The sequence below is a fragment of the Ranitomeya variabilis genome, chromosome 5 (assembly GCF_051348905.1).
Source record: "Ranitomeya variabilis isolate aRanVar5 chromosome 5, aRanVar5.hap1, whole genome shotgun sequence".
NCBI lineage: Eukaryota > Metazoa > Chordata > Amphibia > Anura > Dendrobatidae > Ranitomeya > Ranitomeya variabilis.
Window position 1 is genome coordinate 87,303,807 of NC_135236.1, and position 21,471 is coordinate 87,325,277.

Genomic DNA, 21,471 nt, shown 5'->3' on the forward strand with positions numbered 1-21,471 from the left:
TCTTTGAAGAAAGGACTGAGAATGACAGACTTGAGGAGAGACACATAAAATTAAATGAAATGTTTTCGAACCTGGAGCGGACTGATGAAGCAAGGTCCCAATTTATATGAGGGTAACTTGAGACGGACATACTTAAACAACAGCCAGACCTTGTCCCCAGGAAGAAACAGGTGAATCCAGACGTCTCTTATCTGTGTGTCTCTTCATCCATTCAGAAGATTTTAATAAGGTGGTCTTAGCATCCTCCCAGATTTTAGAAAATCGTTTGGAAAGGGATTCAGTAGCAGGAATGTCGGAGGTAGTAGAAACAAGAAAAGGAATATTAGGATGTTGACAGTAGGCCACTAAAAACTGAGATTTAGCAGATGATTCACTCACATGGTTGTTGTAAGAAAATTCGACTCAAGGCAGGAGTTTGGCCAAATCACTGTGGTGGGCATTGACGAAGAGCTGCAGGAAGTTCGTTAGGATCTGATTCACCCGTTCTACATAGCCATTGGATTGAAGATGGTAGGCTGAAGAGAAATCCAAAGTGACATTCAGTAGTTTGCAGGTAGCCCTCCAGAAGCCAGAAGTAAACAGGACGCTCTATCTGAGACTATACAGAGCAGTAAACTATGGAGGCAGAAAATATGTAGAATAAACTTCTCTGCAAGCACCAGAGCAGACGGAAGACCGGACAGTGGAGTGTAATGGGCATCTTGGAAAAGTGATCCACAACCACAGAGATGACGGTACACCCGGACCATACTGGAAGATCAATGATTAAATCCATTGCAATATGCTGCCAGGAAGCAGATGGTATGAGCAAAGGAAGTAGTCAATCGGTCAGAAGCTGTTTCGAGTTTTGTTCCGGGCACAAGAGGACCAGGCAGAGATGAAATCTGCAATATCCTTTCCCAGGGTTGGCCACTAATCATGTCGGGAAATGAGAAGAGCCGTTTTCTTCTGTCCGGCATGGCCAGCCAACTTAGGCGAGTGTCCCCAGAGAAGGACCTGCTTCCTATCTGGTTCAGCAGTTTTTCCGGATGGGAGCAGAGGCAAATCCAACGGAACGAGTGTAATTATTTTGGCGGGCTCAATCATGTGTTGAAGCTCTTCCTCCTGATTGGAAGGCAGAAATGACCTAGAGAGGGCATCCGCCTTAACATTCTTATCAGCTGGCCGGAAATGGAAAATAAAGTTGATGCGAGAGAAGAACAGAGACCACCTGGTTTGTCATGGATTTAGAAGTTGGGCGGATATGCTAGATTCTTGTGGTCAGTATAAATAACCACCCGGTGCATACCTCCTTCAAACAAGAATCACCACTAATTCAGACACAGTTTTATCGCTAACAGTTCTCAATCGCCTATCGAGTAGTTGTGTTCTGGAGCTGAGAAGATTTTGGAAAAGAAGCCGCAGAAGAAAACTTCTGGGTAAGAACAGCTCCCATCTCTGAGAAAGAAGCATCCACTTTGAAAAAGAACTGCTTATTATTGTCCAGTCGATGCAGCACAGGAGCTGAGGAGAAGGCCTGTTTCAAAGACAGAAAGGTGTTTTCTGCCTTTGGAGTCTATATCTTAGGGTTGGCCCCCTTGTGGGTCAAGGGCAGAAATAGGAGCAGTTTCAGAGAAGAAATGCGGAATGAACTGGCGGTATTAGTTTCTGAATCTGAGAAATTGCTGTATAGCCTTCAGACCGTCAGGACGGGACCACTTCAAGACGGCGGACACCTTCTTGGGATCTATTTTCAGGCCGTTCTCAGAGATGATGTACTCAAGAAACAGAAGAAAGGTCTTACTGAAGACGCACTTTTCATGCTTGTCATACTGACGGTTCTTCTTTAATCTCTGCAGAATCTGGTGAACACCCCTCCGGTGTGAAGGCAGATCTGGAGAGAACACCAAGATTTCATTTAAGTAATGAACCAGATACTCATAATGGCCATCGCGGGTGTTAAAACCCATCTTCCATTTGCCACACTGGCGTATTTGGATTAGATTATACGCTCCATCCACCAAGGTCGAGTTTCATGAAGACTCAGGAAGCTTTAAGACCATCAAACAAATCGGAAATGAGAGGCAGAGGATATTTATTCTTGATTGTTATTTGGTTGAACCCCCTATAATTGATACAGGGTTGAAGTGAACCGTCCTTTTTCTTTACAAAGAATTCCATTCCAGCCAGGGGGAAGACATGAGGATAAATCCCCTGGCAAGATTCTCTTCAATAAACTTGGTCATGGCTCGGATCTCAGTCTGTGACAGAGGGTAGATTTGGCCTCATGGAGGGGAAGCGCCTGGAAGGAGGTCGATAGTGCAGTCATACTGCTTATGAGGTGGTAGTATCTCAGTCTTCTTCTGGTCAAATACGTTAGCGTATGTGCAGATCAGAGGACGAGCAGGACGAATGCAAACTAGAAAACTCTCGTGGCACTCCTGTCCCCATCAAAGTACTTCTCCAGAGTTCCCATACAAGACAGGCTCGTGGTTTGCAGCAATGGCAAATCTAGAAGCAGAGGGTGAGAAAGATTCAACAGGATATAGAGAGGAATCTTCTCCAAGTGTAGCATTCCTACCTGAAGTTCCACAGGCTCGGTAACAAATAGGATGGTCTTGGAAAGAGGCTTTCCATCCACTGATGAAACTACCAACAGATCCTGTAGACTTTGGAACGTGATTTGATACCGCTCAACAGCGGCCCGTTGAATGAGATTTCCTGCAGAACCTGAGTCCAGATAGGCCGACTCATAGTAACATAGTTATTAAGGTTGAAGGAAGACTTTAAGTCCATCTAGTTCAACCCATAGCCTAACCTAACATGTCCTAACATGTTGATCCAGAGGAAGGCAAAAAAAAACATGTGGCAAAGAGTAAGCTCCACATTGGAGAAAAAAATTCCTTCCCGACTCCACATACGGCAATCAGACTAGTTCCCTGAATCAACGCCCTTTCAAGGAATCTAGTATATATAACCTGTAACATTATACTTTTCAAGCAAGGTATCCAGTCCCCTCTTAAATTTTAGTAATGAATCACTCATTACAACATCATACAGCAGAGAGTTCCATAGTCTCACTGCTCTTACAGTAAAGAATCCGCGTCTGTTATTATGCTTAAACCTTCTTTCCTCCAGACGTAGAGGATGCCCCCTTGTCCCTGTCTCAGGTCTATGATTAAAAAGATCATCAGAAAGGTCTTTGTACTGTCCCCTCATATATTTATACATTAAAATAAGATCACCCCTTAGCCTTCGTTTTTCCAAACTAAACAGCCCCAAGTGTCATAACCTATCTTGGTATTGCAGACCTCTAATAACCTTGGTCGCTCTTCTCTGCACTCGCTCTAGTTCAGCTATGTCTTTCTTATACACCAGAGACCAGAACTGTACACAGTATTCTAAGTGTGGTCGCACTAGTAACTTGTATAAAGGTATAATTATGTTCTCTTCATGAGCATCTATGCCTCTTTTAATGCATCCCATTATTTTATTTGCCTTTGTAGAAGCTGCCTGACACTGGCCACTAAATGTTAGTTTGTCATCCACCCATACACCCAGGTCTTTTTCATTGACGGTTTTGCCCAGAGTTTTAGAATTAAGCACATAGTTATACATCTTAGTACTTCTACCCAAGTGCATGACCTTACATTTATCCCCATTAAAGCTCATTTGCTATTTATCAACCCAAGCTTCTAGTTTACATAAATCATCCTGTAATATAAAATTGTCCTCCACTGTATTGATTACCCTGCAGAGTTTAGCGTCATCTGCAAATATTGAAATTCTGCTCTGTATGCCCCCTACAAGGTCATTAATAAATATGATAAAAAGAAGAGGGCCCAATACTGACCCCTGTGGTACCTCACTGCTGTGACCCAGTGCGAGTGTGCTACATTAATAACCACCCTTTGTTTACTATCCCTTAACCCACTTACACATTTTCCCCTATCCCCATTATTCTCATTTTATGTATCAACCTTTTGTGTGGCACTGTATCAAAAGTCCATATACACTATGTCCACTGGGCTCCCTTGGTCCAGTCAGGAACTTACCTCTTCACAGAAGCTGATCAGATTAGTCTGACATGAACGGTCCCTAGTAAACCCGTGCTGATACTGGGTCATGAGGTTATTCCTCTTCAGATACTCCAGTATAGCATCTCTTAGAATGCCCTCCAGGATTTTACCCACAGTAGAGGTTAAGCTTACTGGCCTATAATTTCCGAGTTCAGTTTTTGTCCCCTTTTTGAATATTGGCACCACATTTGCTATACGCCAGTCCTGTGGTACAGACCCTGTTATTATGGAGTCTTTAAAGATTAAAAATAATGGTCTATCAATGACTGTACTTAATTCCTGCAGTACTCGGGGGTGTATCCCATCCGGGCCCGAAGATTTGTCAATTTTAGTGATTTTTAGACAACGCCGTACTTCCTGCTGGGTTAAGCAGGTGACATTTAATGGAGAATTTTTGTTATCACTGATCATATTGTCTGCCATGGGATTTTCTTGTGTAAATACTGATGAAAAAAAGTCATTTAGCATATTGGCTTTTTCCTCATCCTCATCCACCATTTCCCCCAGACTATTCTTAAGGGGGCCAACACTTTCGTTTTTTAGTTTCTTACTATTTATGTAGTTAAAGAATATTTTGGGATTATTTTTACTCTCTCTGGCAATGAGTCTCTCTGCCTCAGTCTTTGCTGCCTTTATTTGCTTTTGACAGAATTTATTTAATTTTCTGTATTTATCGTCCCAGTTAATTGCACCAAGATCCTCTCTCATCCATTGGAAATTTGCCCTCCTGAAGTTTAGTGTCCTTGTCACCCCCCTACTACCCATCTTATTAAAGGTTACATGAAAACTTATTATTTTGTGATCATTATTCCCCAAGTGACCCCTAACCCTTATATTTGATATGCGGTCTGGCCTGTTGGTTAATATTAGGTCTAGCAGTGCCCCCCTTCTTGTTGGGTCCTGAACCAGTTGTGAAAGGTAATTGTCTCTCATAGTTGTCAAAAACCGATTACCTTTGCTGGAACTGCAGGTTTCTGTTCCCCAATCTATTTCAGGGTAGTTGAAGTCTCAAGACTCAACAAAAGAGATGTTGCCATAGGAAATGGATACTGTCAGTCAGCGAAGGAGAGGTGTGATCCTTGCCCAGGGTAGCCTCTCTAACAGACCCTAGACCAGGGGTCTCAAACACATGGCCCACGGGGCCCCTGAAGTTGCTTCATGCGGCCAGTAGGCAATGAAGACCCCTTGGCGATCCCTGCCTATTCCGGAGCGCTGCCGACAGCAGCTTTCTATTTCAGCTGAACTGCAGCACCCGAACTGGGAGTCGGCAGTTCTCTGTGCCAGCTGTGAAGCTGACAACCGGCACAGAGAAGCTGTAGCGCGCCGGCTCCCAGTATTCAATTGTACTCACGTCTTTGAATCTCTGTCCGCCGGGTCAGAGCTAGTGATGAGCGAGTGTGCTCGTTACTCGAGTTTCTCCGAGCATGCCCGGTTGGTCTCCAAGTATTTCGGCGTGCTTGGAGATTTAGTTTGTGTCGACGCAGCTGCATGATTTGTGGCTGCTACACAGCTTGAATACATGTGGGGATTCCCTAACAAACGGGCAACCCCCACATGTATTCAAGCTGTCTAGCAGTCGTAAATAATGCAGCTGTATCGACTCAAATTAAATCTCCGAGCACCCCGAAATACTTGGAGACCACCCGAGCATGCTCAGAGAAACTCGAGTAACGAGCACACTCGCTCATCACTAGTGAGTGCGACTCCAGCAGCGTGATCAGGTCATGTGATCACGCTGCTAATGTCACTCGCCGGTGCACAGAGGCATATATTAGTGCTAAGTGCTCCACGTTAGTGAAGCTGAAGACACTGAAGATTGGGGGGGTAGGTGTGATTACTGTGTGTGAGGGGTATTACTGTGTATGTGGGGAGTATTTACTGTAGGGGGTATTACTGTGTGGGGCATACCTCCCAACTTTAGGGGAAGGGAAAGAGGGACAAAGTCAGCGGCGCGCGAGTAGCGCGCCGCGGCAAATTTTAGGCCACACCCATTTCACAACTAGCCACGCCCCAGCCACACCCATTTAGCACTTCTGATCACAATGTTTCGTTAACAATAATTATGAACAAAAAAATATGGCCACACACGACGCTCCATACTGTACAATGGCCATTGGCCACATTATGCTCCATACTGTATAATGGCCCCACATGATGCTGCGTACAGTATACTTGCCCCACGTGATGGGGCACGTATAAAATGCCCCATAGCATAAAATACGCTGACACACCCTGACTACGGATCAATATTTTGGGGACATTTCTCCGTATTACGCCCGTAGTACGGCCGTATAATACGTGGCGTATTGTCTTACGCCGAGTGTGACGCCGGCCTTACTGGTATAATTATTATAGGGGCCAAGTCCCTTTTGTATATATCTCCCTGATATACACCGAGCACCATTTTGTGTTCATGTAATTTGTGTTATGGGTTCGACAGGGCTAAAAACATAGTAACACCCACGGAGCACATCTGCCCGGCACCAGGTCCTCCTGACCCCCGGAGTGCGCATACGTGAAGTGCGACCGAAGATTCCTGAGGCGGTGGAGTCAGAGGTGAGTAACGGGGTGAGGGGTCGGCATGCTGCTGCCGTATTTAGCATTTTGGGTGACAATACCCCTTTAACGATAACCATGGGGAGAGGGGTGCTGCACCAGGTTGGTGGAGAATCCGATGGATGGGTACCAGGGGGAGAGTGGGAGCGGGGTGCGCTGCATGGGGAGACAAAGTTTGTGTCAGTCCTCCTAATGCTGTCAGATCAGAGTCTCTGCTGTAACGGGCAGCGCTGCATGGAGAGGGGGAGAGACACATTCACTTACAGTCAGTCTGCAGATCCCCGCTCGCTGCTCCCGCGGTCACGAGAAACCAGTCCGGGTGCTGGCGCTGCCGCTCTAGTGTCCTCAGAGTCCGCCCACGTTGAGGAGGAAGCCGGAGGCGGGCGGTGAGGCAACTCAAGGGGGCGTGGCTACAACGCAGACAGTCCCAGGCAGGGAACGGAACGAACAGCTGCGGGTACAGTAATCGGGCTCTCTCTACGTCCCGGAAGTGGGCGGGGCTTCACTGGCGGCCGCAAATTCGGGATTTTAAATGCCCGAAGCGGGACAGCGGGACCCCGGTGCCAAAGCGGGACTGTCCCGCTGAAATCGGGACGGTTGGGAGGTATGGTGTGGGGGGTATTTACTGTTAGGGTACATTTACTGTGTATGAGGGTATTTACTGCCATGGAGGGAGGTATTTACTGTGGGAGGAGGGATTTACTGCCGTGGGGGGTATTTACTCTGTGGGGGAGATTTACTGTGTGTGGGGAAGACTTAACGTAACAGGCCTGGGGGAGATTTACTGTGATGGGGGTATTTAGTGTAACAGGCCTGGTGGAGATTTACTGTGATGAGGGATATTTATTGTAACGGGCCTGGGGGAGATTTACTGTGATGGGGGGTATTTAGTGTAACAGGCCTGGGGGAGATTTACTATGATGGAGCTATTTGGTGTAACGGGCTAATTATTTATTCAGGGGCTCAATGTAGGGCATATATTTTCATTCAGAAGCATTATAATAACACTGCTAAAATTTACACTGGTAAAATTTCTTCGATACAATTTGCGTTTATTTATGAAAAAAATGGAAATTTGGTAAAAAATGTGAAAATTTTGCAATTTTCAAACTTTTAATTTTTGTACCCTTAAATCAGAGAGTGTCACACAAAATAGTTAATAAATAACATTTCCCACATGTCTACTTTACATCAGCACAATTTTGGAAACATAATTTTTGCTAGGACATTATAAGGGTTAAAAGTTGACCAGCGATTTCTCATTTTTTCCAACAAAATTTACAAAACCATTTTTTTTAGGGACCACCTCACATTTGAAGTGACTCTGGGGGGGTCAATATAACAGAAAATACCCAAAGTGACACCATTCTAAAAACTGCACCCCTCAAGGTGCGCAAAACCACATTCAAGAAGTTTTTGAACTCTTCAGATGCTTCATGAGAACTAAAGCAACGTGGAAGGAAAAAATGAACGTTTTACTTTTTTCACAAAAAATTTAACACAAATGGACCACAAAATTTGTTGTACGGTTTCTCCTGAGTACGCCGATACCCCATATGTGGCGGAAAGCCACTGTTTGGGCATATGGCAGGGCTCAGAAGGGAGGGAGCACCGTTTTACTTTTTGAACGCAAAATTGGCTGGAATCAATGGTGGCGCCATATAGCGTTTGGAGACCCCTTGATGTACCTAAACAGTGGAACCCCCCAATTCTAACTCCAACCCTAACCCCAACACACCCCTAACCCTAATCCCAACCCTAACCATAATCCCAACCATAAACACAACCCTAACCCTAGCCCCAATCCTAACCCTAACCCCAACCCTAAACCTAGCCCAACCCTAACCCTAGCTTTAGCCAAACCCTAACCCTAGCTTTAGCCAAACCCTAACCCTAGCTTTAGCCCAACCTTAACCCTAACTTTAGTCCAGCTCACTTTAGCCCAACTCACTTTGGCCCAACTCTAACCCTAATGGAAAAATGGATATATATATATATATATAATATATATGTCATTTTCTTCCCAGAAGAAGACGCCGGCGGCCTGGGGGACTTCACGGGAGTATGCAGGAACATTGGAGGTATCGGGGGGGACACCATTTCTCTCTCCTCTGATGTGCGATCACATCAAAGGAAAGAGAAATTAAATGGGAAATCTGACTTTTTTCTGGTTTGTCCTGATGAAGAGGTCTTGCGTGACCTCGAAATGTGTTGACTTTTAAACCTGATTAAATAAATGTTTCAACTTCCCCAATATTTTTATATCAGCAGCGCATGAGTGATACCTCCGTCTTCTCTCTATATCCATGGTTGTTTCCTTGACCGGTATCTGTCCAGCAGCTGTTATATGCCCTTTATGTGTTGCCATTCAGCAACCTAGCAAGGTGAGCGTATTCTCTCCTTTACCTGACACCCCTTTGTCATCGGATAAGACTGACCCTATTGTGCTTTTTCTTTCCCAGTTTCTTCTTTCCATGGTATACAGATAGGCACTGGCAGGTGCAGGCTGGTATACAGATAAGCACTGGCAGGTGCAGGCAGTCCTGCTGGTATACAGATAAGCACACGCCAGGAGCCGCGGAAGAGGAGAAATGTGCAGGGACACCGGCACTAGATAATTGATGCTCAAGGCCACATGACAAGTTATTGAGACACATTTTTTTTGTTGGGTGGGGATACCCACAGCTGTTGTTAACTTTTGTTTGAATAAATTGTTTGAGATGAGGAAACCACCATTGCTGCTTCCACTTAAATGCCCTACTTTCATGATAAAATATCACTGTAGCGTGAACTTTTTACGTTTTCCAGAAATTTTTCCTGAAAGCCAAATATCTACAACTTTTTGTGAGTAGTGTATGTCAACCATGAGGTGGTGTCAATTTGACTAATAATTTACACCAGTTTCTGCTCTACATAATAGTAAATTTGTTGGATATCGGTAGATGCAGCATTTTGCACAAATACTACTTACAACAATTTTTTTTACTTTGTGATGACAGAAAGCTATCATAGAGAGGATGATAATTTCCCTCTAGAAATGTAGAAAAGGAAAAGATCTTCTGTGCTCTAAATCAAAATAATTAGAATATAATAATTTCTGTTTGACGCAGAAGTCTCTATAAAGCGTGGGATGAATTTACGTTTCTGCTTTTACCTGAAGCCTGAACTCATGACACAGTTTGTACCTCCGCATGTGCAGTCATCGGCATCATGCTTCATCCCCAGGTTATGGCCCATCTCATGTGCGACTGTGGCACCAACAGAAGAAGCAAAAATGCTGTGATCCTGGAGGAACAAAAAGACAGGGTGATTAAAGTGAACTGTGCCACCAATTTTCTAAGTAAATATATCTCTAAAGGTGCTATTGTCATGGAATTCTCACCAGATGTCAGTAACAATCCATCCAATCTACACAGGCAAAGAAATCAAACCATAGATGTCCATAAATTAAGTTATGTGTAATAATGAGAAATGGCACAGGGAAAAAGTATTGAACATGCTTACTGAAACGTAATTAATACGTCACACAAAAGCCTACAGACACATCCTGTATGGAGAAGCTAGTCGCATGTATTGCTCAGGTATGGTTTTGGCTCATTCTTCCACAAAAACACTCTGAAGGTTCCATGGGCTCCTTCTATGAGCTCTGAACTTTAGTTCCTTCCATAAATTTTCTCTTGGATTCAGTTCAGGCTATTGGCTCAGCTGTTCTAGCAGCTTTTTCTTTCTCTGAAACCAATTGAGAGTTTCCTTGCCTGTATTTTTGGGATCATTGTCTGGTTAAAATGTTCACCCTTGTTTCATCTTCAACATCCTGGTAGATGGCCGCAAATTTTTATCAAGAATGTCTCGGTACATTTGTCCGTTCGTCCTTCTTTCAATTATATGAAGTTTTGCAATGCCGTATGCTGAAAAACAGTCCCACACCATTATGTTCCAAAGTCCAAACTTCACTATTGGTATGGTGTTTTTAGGGTCATATGGAGTGCCTTTTGGCCTCCAAACATTGTGTGTATTATGGTATATGAAGAGTTCAAATCTGGTCTCATCTACAGGCAGCACAGTGGCTCAGTGGATAGCATTGCAGCGCTGGAGTCCAGGGTTCTAATCCCACCTTGGACAACATCTGCAAAGAGTTTGTATATTCTACCAAATATGTGTAGGGTTGATTTTTTTTTTCTTGATTTATTTTGAATGGGGCGAAAGGGGGGTGATTTAAACTTTTATATTTTTTTTATTTTTTTCACATTTTTTTTTTTACTTTTGCCATGCTTCAATAGCCTCCATGGGAGGCTAGAAGCTGGCACAACGCGATCGGCCCTGCTACATAGCAGCGATCATTAGATCGCAGCAGAAATGCAGGTGTGCTGTGAGCGCCGACCACAGGGTGGCGCTCACAGCTACCGGGGATCAGTAACCATAGAGGTCTCAAGGACCTCTATGGTTACACTGCAGAAGCATCGCTGACCCCCGATCTTGTGACGGGGGTCAGCGATGCGCTCATTTCCAGCCGCCCGGCCGGAAGCGCCGGTTAAATGCCGCTGAGTTTGACAGCGGCATTTAACTAGTTAATAGCGGCGGGTGAATCGCGATTTCACCCGCCGCTATTGCGGGCACATGTCAGCTGTTCAAAACAGCTGACATGTCCCGGCTTTGATGCGGGCTCACCGCCGGAGCCCTGCATCAAAGCGCGGTATCTGACCTTGGACGTACTATCCCGTCCGACGTCAGAAAGAGGTTAAATAATAGGATGCTTAATGTATGAGTTTTTTTTGCAGTTTTATCGCAAAAAAAAAACGCAAAAAATCTTGAACGTGTGCACACAGCCTAAATGATGATGAGCAAGCTATAAACACTCTTGAACATGCTTTTTGTTCAGCAATGGAGTCTTGCGTGGTGAGCGTGCATACAGGCCATGGAGGTTGAGTACATTACTTATAGTTTTCTTTGAAACAATTGTACCTGCTGATTCCAGGTCTTTTTGTAGCTCTCCACATGTGGTCCTTGGCTCTTTAACAACTCTTCTAATAATTCTTTTCACTCCTCTGTCTGAAATGTTGTGGGGAGCACCTGGTTATGGCTGGTTTATGGTGAAATGATGTTCTCTTCACTTCTGGATTATGTCCCCAACAGTTCTCACTGGAGCCTTCAGTAGTTTAGAAATTATTCTGTAACCAATGCCATCAGTATGTTTTGCAACGATAAGATTGCGAAGGTCTTGAGACAGCTCACTGGCTTTACCCATCATGAGATGTTTCTTGTGTGGCACCATGGTAATGAGGCACCTTTTATAGGGCATCAGGTGTAGCAGCTGATATCACTAATTGGCAGGATTGCGTTCTAATTACTGATACATTTCATCTGATGTCATGACTTTCCATGGCCTTTTGAACCTCTCTTTCTTCAAGTGTTCAATACTTTTTCTATGTCATTTCTCATTATTACAAATTCATTTATTTCCGCTTAGTTTAGACCATCTCATGATGTTTATTACTGGGAATTAACCATCATTATTATTTCCTGATTATATACAGTATATGTACAAATTACTCTGCAAACTACATTGAATTTGCTTTTCTGCTATAGTATCTGTGTCAGTCATCAAGGGTATGTGACAGTTATGGCTGATTACTGCATTTATTTTCTACAGTGTGTAACCCCCCTTTTAATATATATATATTATATATATACACCGTATATATATATATATATATATATATACTAGATGGTGGCCCGATTCTAACCCATCGGGTATTCTAGAGTATGCATGTCCACGTAGTATATTGCCCATTTACGTAGTATATTGCCCAGTCACGTAGTATATTGCCCAGCTACATAGTATACAGCACAGCGACGTAGGATATTGCGCAGCTACGTAGTATATTGCACAGAGCCACATAGTATATTGCACAGCTTTGTAGTATATTGCCCAGCCTTGTAGTATATTGCCCAGCCGCGTATTATATTGCCCAGCCACGTATTATATTGCCCAGCCTTGTAGTATACAGCAGAGCCACGTAGGATATTGCCCAGTGACGTAGTATATTACCGAGGCACGCATAGGGCCAAAAAATAAAAAATAAACATACTCACCTAACGATCCGAGGGCCCCTTGTAGTGTATCATACTCACCATTCTTGTCGCTGCTCCTCTGCGTCCTGCCTCTTCTCTTCCTGGGATCCTGTGCAGATGGTAGTGGTCGGCTTCAGGAAAATGGCCGCTGGATGCTGCGCGTGCGCAGATCGAGATCGCGGCGGCCATTTTCCTGAAGCCGAGTTCCATTGCAAGTGCCAGGGCTGGTGGGAGCAGGACCTATGAAGACGTCGCGGTCACATGACTGTGACGTCACGGCAGGTCCTTGCCGCACACCAGCCCTGGGACGGGACCGCACCGCAAGCTTACGGTTGTAATGGAGCGTTCCGGGGAGCGTGGCGAGGAGCGAGAAAGGCGGCGGAGGGTGAGTATAGCAGGGTTTTTTTTTTTATTTATTATTTTTAACATTACATTTTGTACTATTGATGCCGCATAGGCAGCGTCAATAGTACAAAGTTGGGGACACACAGGGTTAATAGCAGCGGTAACGGAGTGCGTTACCCGCGGCATAACGCGGTCCGTTACCGCCGGCATTAACCCTGTGTGAGCGGTGTATGCGGGCGCCGGCAGTGAGTGCGGGGAGTAAGCGGCCATTTTTTTCTGGACTGTGCGCGTCGCTGATTGGTCGCGGCAGCCATGACAGGCAGCTGCCGAGACCAATCAGCGAACGAATAACGGTGACAGACAGAAGGACAGACGGAAGTTACCCTTAGACAATTATATAGTAGATATACACACACACATATATATCAGCAATTCCCAAAAAAAATCTGTCAAAGATTCTGTCATATTATTATTATTATTATAATATTATTATTATTATTATGTCATATTCTGATCTGTGTTCTATGTTCTGTAGTTAATATAATATGGCTAAAAGATTTCCCAATCATTGCATTTCTGTTGTCTTTACAGCTTACACAGTGTCCCAACTTTATTAAAATTAATGGGGTTGTCTGAAACCTAACAGCCAACCTAATAGTTAAAGGGATGATCCAAAAGTAAAGCAGATTTTAATCCCAAATCTCTACTGTAAATTTTTTTTACTTCAGTTTTGAGGTCACTTTGTTGGAGAATTCCCAGTACATGCTGGAATACTAACAGAACGTCATCAGGGAACTAGAGCTGCGGTCACTCACCTGACTCTTTTAGGGTAAGAGCACACAGTCAGTAAACGCTGCGGGTTGGATGCTGCACACCTATGTTACATCATAGTGGATGGGATTTCAAGAAATCTCATGTCCACTATGCGTCCAGAAACGCCTGCGGCTTACCTGCCGAGACGGACAAGTGGCATGTTTTTACAGACCGCAGCATGTCAATTTATCTTGCAGAATAATGTCACCCATACAATGTATTGGACACGATGAATCTGCACGGTTCAATAAACACATGTGGAATCATCTGTGTTCAAAAGCCAGCCAATGAAAACCCAAAAGTGATTATCTCAGTAAATTAGAATACTTTATAACACCAGCTTGAAAAATGATTTTAAAATCCAAAATGTTGGCCTACTGAAATGTGTTCAGTAAATGCGCTCAATACTTGGTCGGGGCTCTTTTTGCATCAATTACTGCATCAATGTAGCGCAGCATGGAGGTGATAAGCCTGTGGCACTGCTGAGGTGTTATGGAAGCCCAGGTTGCTTTCATAGCAGCCTTCAGCTCGTCTGCATTGTTGGGTCTGGTGTCTCTCATCTTCCTCTTGACATTACCCGACAGACTGTCTCTGGGGATAAGGTCAGGCGAGTTTGCTGCCACTCAAGCACAGTGAAACTGTTGTTTGTAAACCAGGTATTGGTACTTTTGGCAGTGTGGACAGGTGCCAAGTCCTGCTGGAGAATGAAATTTCCATCTCCAAACAGCTTGTCGGCAGAGGGAAGCATGAAGTGCTCTTAAAATGTCCTGGTAGACGGCTGCACTGACTTTGGTCTTGATTAAACACAGTGGACCTACACAAGCAGATGACATAGATCCCCAAACTATCACTGATTGTGGAAACTTCACACTAGACCTCAAGCAGCTTGGATTGTGGCCTCTCTACTCTTCCTCCAGACTCTGGGACCATGATTTCCAAATCAAATGCAAAATTTACTTTCATCTGAAAACAACACTTTGGACCATGGAGCAACAGTCCAGTTCTTTTTCTCCTTGGCCCAGGTAAGACGCTTCTGGCGTTGTCTATTGGTCATGAGTGGCTTGACACAAGGAATGCGACACTTGTAGCCCATGTCCTGGATACGTCTGTGTGTGGTGAAGCAATGACTCCAGCAGCAGTCCACTCCTTGTGAATCTCCCCCAAATTTTTGAATAGCCTTGTCTTAACATCCTTTCAAGGCTGTGGTTATCCTGGTTGCTTGTACACCTTTTTCTACCACACTTTTTCCTTCCATTCAACTTTCCATTGATGTGCTTGGATACAGCACTCTGTGAACACCGAGCTTCTTTAGCAATGACCTTTTGCGGAGTACCGTCCTTGTGGAGTGTGTCAATGACTCCACAAGGAGGGTACTGTGACTGTGAACTGCATTTAGCTTTCTCTAGTATGCACTGAATGTCTCCAGCTTTCCTTAGCTCCTGAATGTCTATGTGAACTGCATTTAGATTTCTCTGGTATGCACTGCTCACCCTTCACTTTGCATCCATAATGTATTTCACTTCTCTGGTGTCTTCCATGCATACCTCTGAGCGGTCAGTCTAACCCCTCCCCCCTTTTATGACCTTTCGTTTAACTCTGAACATGTGTTCTGGTCACACACACCCACATCCACTCACAGCTGAGTCCTCTTAGTAGCAGATATATTCAGATCAAGGAGTCTGATCCAGACTCTAGTCTGTTCCATGCATCTTTCAAATTCCATCTTTCAAATTACATATTTCTAACTACTTTGAATTAGACTGAATTGGACTGGAATTGACTGGTAGGTAACAGAATACCTAACCACTACAATGTTTTGGTTTCTTTTCTATTTCACCCCCATAATACTTTCCTTCTTACAATCTCCTGCAACCCCTCCACCTAGTAAAGGACTACTCATTTCTCCCTCAATACTCCCCAGCCATCTCACCTTCTCCTCAAAACTGTTCCTTCACATACAATCCTTTTTCTCCAGACACACACGGCTGCATCATGTCCTATCCTGCTCCCACCTTCTAATGCTCTGTCTGCTACTACTCATCTATGGTGATGTATCCCAAATCCCGATCCCCCTCAACACATCCCCACACTTATTTCTAACCCTCTGCCACGATCCTCTACATGTTTTCCAAACAATGATAACCTCATACCCATTCATCCAGCCCCCACTCCCCCGGTCCCCTTCACTATGGAACACACACTCTGTCTGCAACAAACTGCTATTTATCCATGACCTCTTCATCATCAACAATCTCTCCTTCCTCGGCATCACTGAAACCTGGCTCACCCCCTCTGACTCAGCCTCTCCAGCTGCACTTTCCTATGGCGGATTCCACCTCTCTCACACCCCTCGCCCCAGCAACAAACGTGGTGGAGGGGTTGGATTGCTCCTGTCCGACACCTGCTCCTTTACTCCAATCCCGCTACCACCCTCAGCTACTCTTCCCTCATTTAAGGTGCGCTCCATCCGCATCTATTCCCCCTCCAACCTCCAGCTGGCTGTCATCTACCGCCCCCCCAGAACTAGCCATCTCCACCTTTCTCGACCACCTCACCACCTGGCTCCTTCATTTACTCTCTGCTGACATCCCCAATATCATCATGGGTGACTTCAACATCCCCATTGATACTTCCACCTCAGCTGCCTCTAAACCTTTATCGCTCACTGCCTCCTTCGGCCTCACTCAATGGTCCTCTGAGGCCACTCACAAACATGGCCACACGCTGGACCTCATCTTCTCCCGCCTCTGCTCCCTTACTAATCTCACTAACTCACCCCTCCCCTGTCTGACCACAACCTACTGACATTCTCTTCCCTCTCCTCTCCTAGTGTGCAACCCCCACTCCATAAACTCACTCCCCCTCACAGAAATCTCAAACACCTCAATTTACAATCACTGTCTGAGTCCCTTCTCAATCTTACAGACATAGCCTCCCTTCATGACAGATTCTGCTGCCATTTTTTATAACACCACAATAACAGCAACACTCGATTCGGCTGCCCTGCTCATGCATAGCAAAACTTGTACTATCAACAGGCAGCCCTGGCTGACCAGCCTGACCAAAGAACTGAGACTGGCTTCCAGGGTTGCTGAGCGGAGATGGAAGCGATCCCCCTCTGCCGACCACTTCACTGCATACATGCAGTCCCTCGCCAGCTTCAAGTCCACGCTCACTGCAGCAAAACAAACTTACTTCTCATCTCCCATATGCTCACTGTCTCACAACCCTAAACAGCTTTTTAACACTTTCAATTCTCTACTCCATCCCACTGCACCTCCTCCTTCCCCTCTCATCTCTGCTGAAGACTTTGCCTCTTTCTTTAATCAGAAGATCGATACGATCAGAGAAGGCTTTGGCCCACAGCGCCCAATGTCCCTCTTAGCTGCTCAACCCTGTTCCTCCAAAAGCAGCTTCTCCACCATGACAGAAGATCAGCTCTCCACCCTCCTGTCAAGATCACACCTAACCACGTGCATGCTTGACCCGCTCCCATCCCACCTCACCCCTAACCTTGCCACGGTCTTCATCCCAACTCTAACACACCTCTTCAACCTCTCACTCACATCAGGTGTGTTCCCCTCATCCTTCAAACATGCCAAGATCACACCCATCCTCAAAAAGCCCTCTCTCGACCCATCCTCTGTGTCTAGCTATCGCTTGATATCTCTTCTCCCTTATGCCTCAAAACTACTGGAACAACATGTCCATCTTGAACTGTCCTCCCACCTCTCCTCCTGCTCCCTCTTTGACCGGTTACAATCTGGCTTCCGACCCCATCACTCAACTGAAACTGCCCTAACTAAAGTCACCAATGACCTACTAACTGCCAAGAGCAAGCAACACTACTCTTTCCTCCTTCTCCTGGACCTGTCTTCTGCCTTTGACACTGTGGACCACTCCCTTCTGCTACAGATCCTCTCATCTCTTGGCATCACAGACTTAGCCCTATCCTGGATCTTGTCATATCTAACAGACCGAACATTCAGTGTCTCCCTCTCCCACACCACCTCCTCACTTCGCACCTTGTCTGTCGGTGTTCCTCAAGGCTCTGTTCTAGGACCAAAAAAGAAAAGAATGTCCAGCTTCACCGAATCCGTAAAAAAGATTGTCATGATTAAGGGAGCTTAGTCTCCAGAAACGCGTTGAGATTCTTACCCATATGGCTTGTGCTGAAGTCTGTATCCTCTATGCTTAAAAGTTTGTGAATAAAGAAAACTCTTTTTTACGGATTCGGTGAAGCTGGACATTCTTTTCTTTTTTAGACTCTATACGCCTGGATACAGCTGGTCCGTGCTCCCGAGGATTGGTTTATGCATCACGGGTGAGCTGGTTTATATTCCTTCTTTCTCTGTTCTAGGACCCCTACTCTTCTCCATCTACACCTTCGGCCTGGGACAGCTCATAGAATCCCACGGTTTACAATATCATCTCTACGCCGATGACACGCAGATCTACCTATCCAGACCTGACCTCACCTCCTTACTTACCAAAATCCCACACTGTCTGTCTGCTATCTTGGCCTTCTTTTCTGCTCGCTTTCTAAAACTGAACATGGACAAAACAGAATTCATCATCTTTCCCCATCTCGCTCTACCCCTCCACCAGACCTATCCATCAATGTCAATGGCTGCTCACTTTCCCCAGTCCCACACGCCCGGTGCCTCGGGGTGATCCTCGACTCTGCCCTCTCTTTCAAGCCACATATCCAAGCCCTTGCCTCCTCCTGCCGTCTCAAACTCAAAATATTTCCCGGATCTGCACATTCCTTGACCACGACACCACAAAAACACTAGTGCAAGCCCTTATCATCTCCCGCCTTGACTATAGCAACCTCCTACTCTCTGGCCTCCCCTCTAACACTCTGGCACCACTCCAATCCATTATACACTCTGCTGCCTGACTAATCCACCTGTCCCCCCGCTATTCCCCGGCCTCTCCCCTATGCCAAGCCCTTCACTGGCTTCCTATTGCCCAGAGACTCCAGTTCAAAACCCTTACTATGACATACAAAGTCATTCACAACCTGTCTCCTCCATACATCTGCGACATGGTCTCCCGGTACTTACCTACATGCAACCTCCGATCCTCACAAGATCTCCTTCTCTACTCCCCTCTTATCTCCTCTTCCCACAATCGCATCCAAGACTTCTACCGTGCTTCATCTATACTCTGGAACCCTCTACTACAACACATCAGACTCTGGCCTACCATAGAAATCTTCAAAAAGAACCTGAAGACTCACCTCTTCCGACAAGCCTACAGCCTGCAGTGATCCTCAACCTACTGAACCACCACACAATCAGCTCTACCCTCTCCTAGTGTATCCTCACCCATCCCCTGCAAATTGTGAGACCGAGCCCAGCAGGGTCCTCCCTACTTCTGTACCTGTTAGTGCCTTGTTTTTTGCTCATGTTTAATGTATTTGTCTATATTTGCCCCCTTTTCTCATGTAAAGCGCCATGGAATAAATGGTGCTATAAAAATGTATAATAATAATAATGAATGCCTTCTGGACATCTGTCAAGTCAGCAGTCTTTCCCATGATTGTGGAGCCTACTGAAACAGACTAAGGGGCCTTTTTAAAAGCTTAGGAAGCCTTTTCGGGTGTTTTTTGTTGCTCACCAAACTGCTGCTCGCTGCACTTTCTTTAATATACGCCATGCCTGACTGGGGTACAAGACACCTAGGTGTACTATTTGGACAGCTAATGTGTCCTTCCGCTGTCACAGCAGGGTCTTTCCTCTGAGCCACAACCTCTTCAGTGCCCCAAATACTGCAATGATCCTGTCACTACATGAGAATACGGAATTCTCTGCACTTCGTATCCTAAGGTTCCTCTGACCATCACAGCAAGAGGAGGATCACTTACGGGGTGAGCAGGCAAACTAAATACATGGAGCAGGTATTTATTAAACACATTAGGAATTTTACTGAGTAACTTTCAGGTGGCAAGCTAAAGAGTAAATTACCTCAATTGTCTGACAAGGACCAATAAATTTGGGACCCACCTTGGCAGCAGAAAATCTTAAGTTTGATGTTTTTAGTGGACAACCACACCTTGTCCCCAACTCCAAAGCTTGGCAAACTAGTGTGTCTCTGTTTTCTTCAAGTTCTCCCTGACTTAAGACCAGACAAGCTTTAACCCATCCACCAATTTTTAAGCCACTTGATACCCAAGGCAGGGGCGTATTTAGAGCGGGACAGGCGAGGCGTTTGTCTGAGGAACAGCCGGCAGGGGGGTGGCATCGGACCGACCGCCTAATGCTGTGGTCCGAGGTGTCTCCCAAGCAGTGGCATTCCCTCCCCTTTGGAGTGGGATTCGGCTGTTCTTTAAGCCACCGGTGAGGTGAAGATGCAACATGCTCCCTGCAGTCAATTGTCTTTCAGGTGAGTACAACTGATAAAATCGTGACCCCTCTGGATATTTTCCGGCACATGACAGCTGATTTGATCGACTGACATGTGCCCCTAACAGCCGCAGGTGTAATCACGATCCAAACTCTTAACATGTTAAATGTTAATGTCAGTCTCTGACAGCAGCATTTAACATGATTGTGCTGGAAGCGCGTCATTACCTCCTCCCATCGGTACCCGTCATGTGATCGCAGGGCGCCATTGGGACGCCGTTCATAGCAGATGATCAATTCTGCTACACATAGCAGGGTTGAGGCACTGCCGTGTGTAGCACAAGCGATCAGAAGATCACAGCTTCAAGACTCCTAAGGAGACCATTGAAGCAGGTAAAAAGTGTGTTTTCTTTTGTTAAAATGTGTGGTGTGACTGTGGGGGCATCATAAAGTATGGGGGCCCCTCGTACATTGTAAGGGCTAGTGTGGGGGGCCCTCAAACAGTTTTGGGACTACTGTGGGGGCTCTCAAAGTGTGGGGGACATTATACAGTGTGGGCGCAAATGTGGGACCCATTATACATCGTGGGAGTCATTATACTGCATGGGTACAAATTTGGAGACCATTATATAGCATGGGTTAAAATGTGGTGGCCATCATATAGTTTTGGTGCCATTATACAGTGTGGGAACTAATGTGAGTGCCATTATACAGCGTGGGTGCTAAGGTTGGGGTCATCAAACAGTGTAAGGACTATTGAGGGGTTCATCATAAAAAGTGGAGGCCATTATACAGTATGAGAGCTACTGTGGGGGACCATCTTACAGTGTGGGGTCACTTTTAAATTGTCAGAACTAATAAGGGCCCTACTGTAGGGCCCCAAGTATTGTTATAGGGGAACTCAGAGTAATGTGACTGTCAAAGGTGCACATTGGGCATGGTTACTTTCTAGGGGCAAAATGTGGACTCTTTTTCTAGGTCACTTGCACAGGGCATTAATATTTTCTAGGGGGGAATCTTACCATCTAGAGGGCACAAAGGAGGCATTTACTTTGTAAAGGGCACAGTGGTGGGCATTCCTATGTGGGGCAGTAAAAGGAGCAGTTTTTGTCATACAGTTGGGGCAGTAAGGCTATGTGCACACGTCAGGATTCCTTGCAGAAATTTCCGAACAAAACCGGACATTTTCTGCAAGAAATCCGCATGCGTTTTTTTCGCATTTTTTTTTGCGGATTTTTTTCGTTTTTTTCCGGAGGTTCCCAATGCAATAATATAGT

General features: G+C 45.3%; 1 protein-coding gene across 4 annotated transcripts in view; it reads right to left on the reverse strand.

Moving 5' to 3' along the window:
• The window catches only part of LOC143775027 (zinc metalloproteinase-disintegrin-like 4a), a 118,726-nt gene that overhangs the window by 65,681 nt on the left and 31,574 nt on the right, over positions 1 to 21,471 (reverse strand). For all 4 annotated transcript variants that reach the window (XM_077262844.1, XM_077262845.1, XM_077262846.1 and 1 more), the window contains exon 12: positions 9,769 to 9,899. In XM_077262844.1, coding sequence (XP_077118959.1) covers positions 9,769 to 9,899 — 131 coding nt within the window. The remainder of the gene's footprint in view (positions 1 to 9,768; positions 9,900 to 21,471) is intronic.